Genomic DNA, 5,946 nt, shown 5'->3' with positions numbered 1-5,946 from the left:
ATGAAGAGAAGAGCGATGATTATTGACACCACTGGGGTATTTAACAAGTTCTGAGAGAGACAGAGGGGCCAGGAGACTAACTCCGATTTAAGTTTCTGGTTCAAGTAAGAAAGAAGAGCTGATTATGCGAACCGACTACGAGGTCGTCACAAAACAGCTTTGTTCTACTTAAACAAATGAAGTGCGCAGTGTCTTGTGTGTAGCCAGTAAATGACTGGCTTTGTGCAATCCACTTACCAAGTTCATGAGGTAATTCATGGCAGAAAACCGCCACCGATGTGCTGATGCCTCCCGTCAGGTTTGCGCTGAACGCTGCGCCTGTAGACACAAAGTTCAGGAAATGTTAAGGAGGAAGTTTTGGGGAAATACTGCTCGCTCGCTTTTTGTGCTGAAACTTTGAGGAGATCGATTCCACTCTCTATCTCCTCCTCCCTATCCTCTCAATCAAAAACACAGATAGTCGACCCTTCGTGGTCCCTTTTTCTCTTTTGTAAAGAGCCAGTATTGTGTGGTAGCAGCGAGTCGAGCTTACAGGTAACCATAGTAACCATTAATTAACTGTAACCTCAGCACATTTTTGTGTCAGCATCATAATTACCACTTAAACTGTGCAATAACAAGTGTTTTTAATGAAAGCGGGGGAAGTTATGACTGAATCGAAGTGAAGGCCGGTGATTTATCACTTGAATAATGAATCTGTGTCGCACATTGTCACTTTGACGGACTTAATACCGGCTGCTTCGTACATTCTGGCCACTTATCTATGAGCCTATTATACTTAATGTGACTGGCAGCTCTGAGGTGGACACATCAAACACTAAACCTCTCACCTATAGCCATGCCGTCGCTGAAGTTATGCATGCCGTCGCCCATGATGACCATCCAGGCGATGCTGGCTATACCAGCGTCCTTCATCTCCTGGTCCGAGTGGCAGTTCCCACCGTGAGAGTGACCGTGGCCGTGCGAGTGTCCGTGGCCGTGCCGCTTGGCCTTGCGTCCGTTCTCTTTGGTGGGTGACGGCGGGTCTTGTTGGGGGTTTGTGGGGTCCAGTGGCGTCTTGTTCGTGGGCGAGTCGGGCGTCTGGAGCTCCGTGAGCTGCGTGTCGTTGTGGCCGTTGTCGCAGGAGATGGCTGTGCTGTCGGGGTCTGGAAGAGAGAGGAGGAGGTTTTTCTTTTACAGAAACAGAAAGAAAGAACTGTAAAAGCTGCGTGACTGAACACTTCTTACCTTCGCTGAGCGGCTTCAGGTGCAGCCACTCTGCATCTGAGCGACGATTCAACTTGTGATCTGACAACTTCCTACCGATCTTGCCTTCCTCGCTCACCTTCTTCATGCCCTGTGAGCGGAGACATTATTTTATGCTATATGCACAGAAACTCCTCACATACTCGAGGAATATAGCAAACAGGAGCTCGTGTTGTTTATCTCACCCTGTGGTCTTTGTAGTGCTTAAACATGCCGATACAGTGTTCGATGATGAAGAGGAGGTAGATGCCGGCCAGCGCCGTTAGACCCTTCCACACTCCATCAAAGGCTGTAACCAGATCGGTGTCCTGGCTCGCCCCGTGGCCCGTCCCGTGCTCGCCGTGGTCGTGCTGCCCTTGAGACTGAAGAGAGAGGAACAGAGGACGGCGAGGGAGAAGGAGGGTCGCACATTCATCAGTACATACATTTTATTTCCTAGAAGTCACACAGATGAAATCCCTGAAGCCTCTCTTACAGCAGACTGAGTGGAGGATGTTTGATGATCACTGAACATTACGCTGTGCCGTGTTGAACCGCCGTGTTTATACAGCAGCCCAGTAGGGACAAAGCAAACACTACACTGCCAGAGGCCACTAAATCCTACACACTGGTCCTTTATGGTTTGCTCTCCCAGCTCCGGTCAGTCAGAGTGACACAGCAGCTACACGCTTTTATGCGATTATATATATATATATATATATATAAGTTAGTGAAAGATTCAAAGTCTGGCCCACACTACCCAGTTGTGACGATCCACATATTTGATGTGGCGTACTCACGTGAGGCAGCAGGTGAAGGAGAGCGTCGCCACTGAGCGTGCCGACTGCCAGCGCCACCAGGAAAGTGAGCAGGAACTTGAAGCAGGACTGGTTGAGGATGGGTACGAGCACCACGCCCAGTAGAGACAGCAGGCTGATGATGGTGATGGACACAAAACCCCACAGCCACACCCACACTGGAGAGAGACAGACAGACAGACAGCGTTACTTTCTCTCTGTTTACTATACAGCAAGGGTCAGGTACGTTTTAGAGGTGTAGTCTGAGTCTTCGAGGGCTTTCCACAAGGATATTTAATGAGAAAAAGCAGCCAGCTCGAGGGGTCAAGGGTCATGCACCTCTGGCGCATTATAATACCATAATTATAAAACAATGTATTCAGTCTGTTTTCTTCAAGAAGCCTGTCAGTCTGTTGATTTCCACTAAAGCATGGATAAAATGTACGATGCTAAAAAACATATATATACTTTTTACTTTGGCATTTTACTGCAGGTAGTTCAATAACATCATATTATTATTATTATTATTATATTATTATAACAGCTCAAATGATCCGAACAACACACTGCATTACCTGTGACTAGCCCACTTCATAATAAAAGTCCACGTGTGTCTCACCAGTTAAATGCTTTTAAAGTGAAGCGGTAGGAAATGTTTGGTTCGCATTAACATTAAACTTAACGCTGGACTTTTCCCGGGAATAAAAGTAGCCGGCTGGATTTAAATGAGTATTCAGCTGTTTTGCTGCTTAAACAAAGTTCTGCTCTTCAACTGCGAAAGCCCACAAACAAAAAAGAAGAAAGAAGCCGAAGCTGTCGCGATTTGAGCTGCATTATTTAGAAGACAGACTACACCAAGAGCTACAGCGTCACTACCATTCGCCTGCTGGCTGAAGGTGTTGTCCCCTCCCTGTTCACATGTGAAGGAAACTATCCTCCAGAGGTTTTCAATCCATGTGTCCTTGTGATGACGCACAGACGCCTAAAGCAAGAAATGTGAAGTGACATTTCAGCAGGATTCAACTCGCCCTCATTTTTTATTCAAGGCCGCGCACATGACACATGAAGCAGAAGAGGAAAAGTCAGAGAGGTACGCTATCATTTAAACTGTCAGTTCACCTGTCAGCCCGGGACGCGTCTCAAAACAGCGCAAGACCGAGCGAGAAAAACTTTATGATTCGTTCATCACAGAGGACAAAATCTTTATCGTCGTATGAAATTCAATGTCACACCAACGCCGGTCGCTAAAGCGAAGCTGGGTCGCTTCACTGCTGACATTCAGCTGCAGGACGTCTATTGACTAGAACGCAGTGTGCATGTAATGCACATCTTACAGGCAGTTGACTTCAGCGGGACATTTCAGCTAATAAATATAACACAGGAAGGCACAGGAAACATCTGCTCCTCACAGATTTAGTTTTAGATTTAGTTATTAATGTTCAAAACAGTGAAACTCATTTGCTCCATTTGTCAGGGTCAAAGGCTTCGATCAGCTTTAACATTATGATCACTGATAGGTGAAGTGATTTAGACCATTTATCTGGTTATCAGGGCTCCTGTCACAGTGGGTTGGATATATCAGGCAGCAAGTGAACATTTTCTCCTCAAAGTCGAGGATTTGAGGGACTTTGAGGGCCAAACTGTGATGGTTAGACGACTGGGTCAGAGCATCGTCAAACTGCAGCTCTTGTCAGGTGTTCCGGTCAGCAGAGGTCAGTATCTATCAGAAGTGGTCCAAGAAAGGAAAAGCAGTAAACTGGAGACAGGGTCATTGGCTCATTGATGCACGTGGGGAGTGAAGGCTGGACAGACGAGCTACTGTAGCTCAAACTGCTGAAACAGTGAACGCTGGTTCTGATAGAAAGGAGTCAGAACACACAGAGAATCACAGTTTGTTGCGTTACGGCTGATCGGTGTATATGACCACTACTTAAACGCCCAATATATTTTCTTCCTCTAACTGGAAGCACAAACTATTGAGCACTGATGGAGCCCAATTCCTATAAACAAAAGAAGAAAAGCTGCCACCTAGCCAGAGGGGAAAACGACTAAGAACAGTAAAATCAAACTGGCAGACGCACTTCCTCTCCTCGTCTAATCGGCCCCAGGTGGTGTCGCTTGTGAAGAGATGATCTGAAACATGTCTTATGGCTGACAGAGTGGTCTTTAGAGAGGCTGAATCAAGCTGTTACTGTCCCATTACCCAGCTGTAGGATTAAAAAACATCACAAAAAAAAGTCTCTCCCCCGGGCGGCCGTCTCCTCACCCAGAAAACAGGAGGCTGGAGTTCCTCCGGGGGAAATATTTTAACTGAAGAGGAAGGCCCTGATGCTTAAGTGCTGATTACACAGCCACTTGTCATTAGCTTCTGGGAAGCTTTGTACCCGAACCCTGACTCTCACTGCAGGGTTGGTTACGTGTCCTCCAAAAAAAAAAGCAAAGCATTTGTTTTGATGGTGTTTATCTCTCTAAAATCTCCAGTAAGTGAGATGTGGTGACTGCCGAGGCCATAGCCCGATTTATAATTCATACCGTTTTCAAAATCATCAAACCATTCAGCCCCCGTGTCCTGTGTGGAAGCACCTACATTAGTTTCTCCTCCTGTTTATCAGGCCTTTCCTCTTGAGTCACCTCACAAATAACTGCAGAGAATATCATTTTAAACTATTGTTAATACGCACAAGGCACTTTAAAAAATATCAAAAGTTAGAAATAATAAGCTGGATTTGTAGTCATTTATATTTGCAGTGTTGTCTGACATTTATTGCATTTGGACAGTACTTCTAAAGCAAATAAACTGATTTAACTGCTTACAAATCATCATTTACATCTGTAAATCTTGTTTTGCTTATTTATTTTGGGCCCTACTGCTATAATACTTTTTGAATAATGTGTGCATGTAGCGTATCTGCATCCGGCAGACAGCAGGTTGGCCCTCTGGTGCAGTCAGAACAACACCATACTTTTCAACACTGCGTCTGGAAAACTTCAGGTTTCTGGGATCCGCTGTCTCCCAGGACCTAAAGCAGGCCTCCAACATGAAGTCCATCAGAAAGCCCAGCAGAGGATGAACTTCCTGTGCCAGCTCAGGAGCTGCTGATCCAGTTCTACCCTGCAATAACTCAACCTGCTCTCTGTTCATCCATCCCTGTCTGGTTTGGACTGGCCACCAAAACAGGACTGCAACGGACAGTCGGGGCTGCAGATCATTGGCGCCAATCTGCCCTCCATTCAGAACGTATACACGTCCAGAGTCAGGAAACATCACTGCAGATCCATCACATACCTGGACAAACCTGTTCCTCTGGTAGGCACTGAAGGACACTGTACGCCAAAACCACCAGACACAGGAACAGTCTCTTCCCACAGGCCGTCACTCATCCTCATTCTCCCATTATGGATTATATTTTACAGTTTAAAATGCGTCTTTCATATCACACACCATCGCTGTCAACATAAATCCTGCATGCTGTATAAACTGTACGTATATGTGTAGCCACTCCACGTATATTTAATATTTATTACAAAGTTGTATTCTTTAAAACGCACATCATACTTATTTTATTCATATTATTCTTTTTAATTACGTTGTTGGGTTTTGGTTTTAATAGTCCCTTTGTTCTTAGGGGTTATATTTATTCCTGGGGACCTCATGTGATGCGACTGAATCAATAACAATATGTTCCTTACCGCATGCTGCCTGTAATCCATCTAATCATCTTCCGAGATTTCGCTCTTCTGATGGATTTGAGCTTGCTCTTTCTGCGAATGGGTCTCCATGCTGTGTACCTAGATGAGCCTCCTGAATTTGCACCCAAAATGATGTAAAAACTTTCATTTAGAATTGCCAACGCAGCCTCCATAACTCTCGACCGGGAAAAAGGCAGAAAAAAGGCAGAAAAACACAAAAAACCTTTAAAAAAAA

At 45.3% G+C, this 5,946-nt stretch overlaps 1 protein-coding gene across 3 annotated transcripts in view; it reads right to left on the bottom strand.

Annotated features, from left to right (window-relative positions):
* Positions 1-237: 237 nt before the first annotated feature.
* slc39a10 (solute carrier family 39 member 10) overlaps positions 238-5,946 on the bottom strand; it is a gene marked incomplete at its 3' end in the record, with an annotated part of 21,905 nt that continues 16,196 nt past the window's right edge. For all 3 annotated transcript variants that reach the window (XM_035677234.1, XM_035677235.1, XM_035677236.1), the window contains 5 exon segments: positions 238-318; positions 831-1,145; positions 1,228-1,336; positions 1,431-1,607; positions 2,025-2,200. In XM_035677234.1, coding sequence (XP_035533127.1) covers positions 238-318; positions 831-1,145; positions 1,228-1,336; positions 1,431-1,607; positions 2,025-2,200 — 858 coding nt within the window.

The sequence above is a fragment of the Morone saxatilis genome, unplaced genomic scaffold (assembly GCF_004916995.1).
Source record: "Morone saxatilis isolate NCDOM2014 unplaced genomic scaffold, NCSU_SB_2.0 Contig5, whole genome shotgun sequence".
Lineage (NCBI taxonomy): Eukaryota > Metazoa > Chordata > Actinopteri > Moronidae > Morone > Morone saxatilis.
The sequence above is the reverse complement of the archived record's forward strand: the minus strand, read 5'-3'. Positions and strand labels throughout refer to the sequence as shown.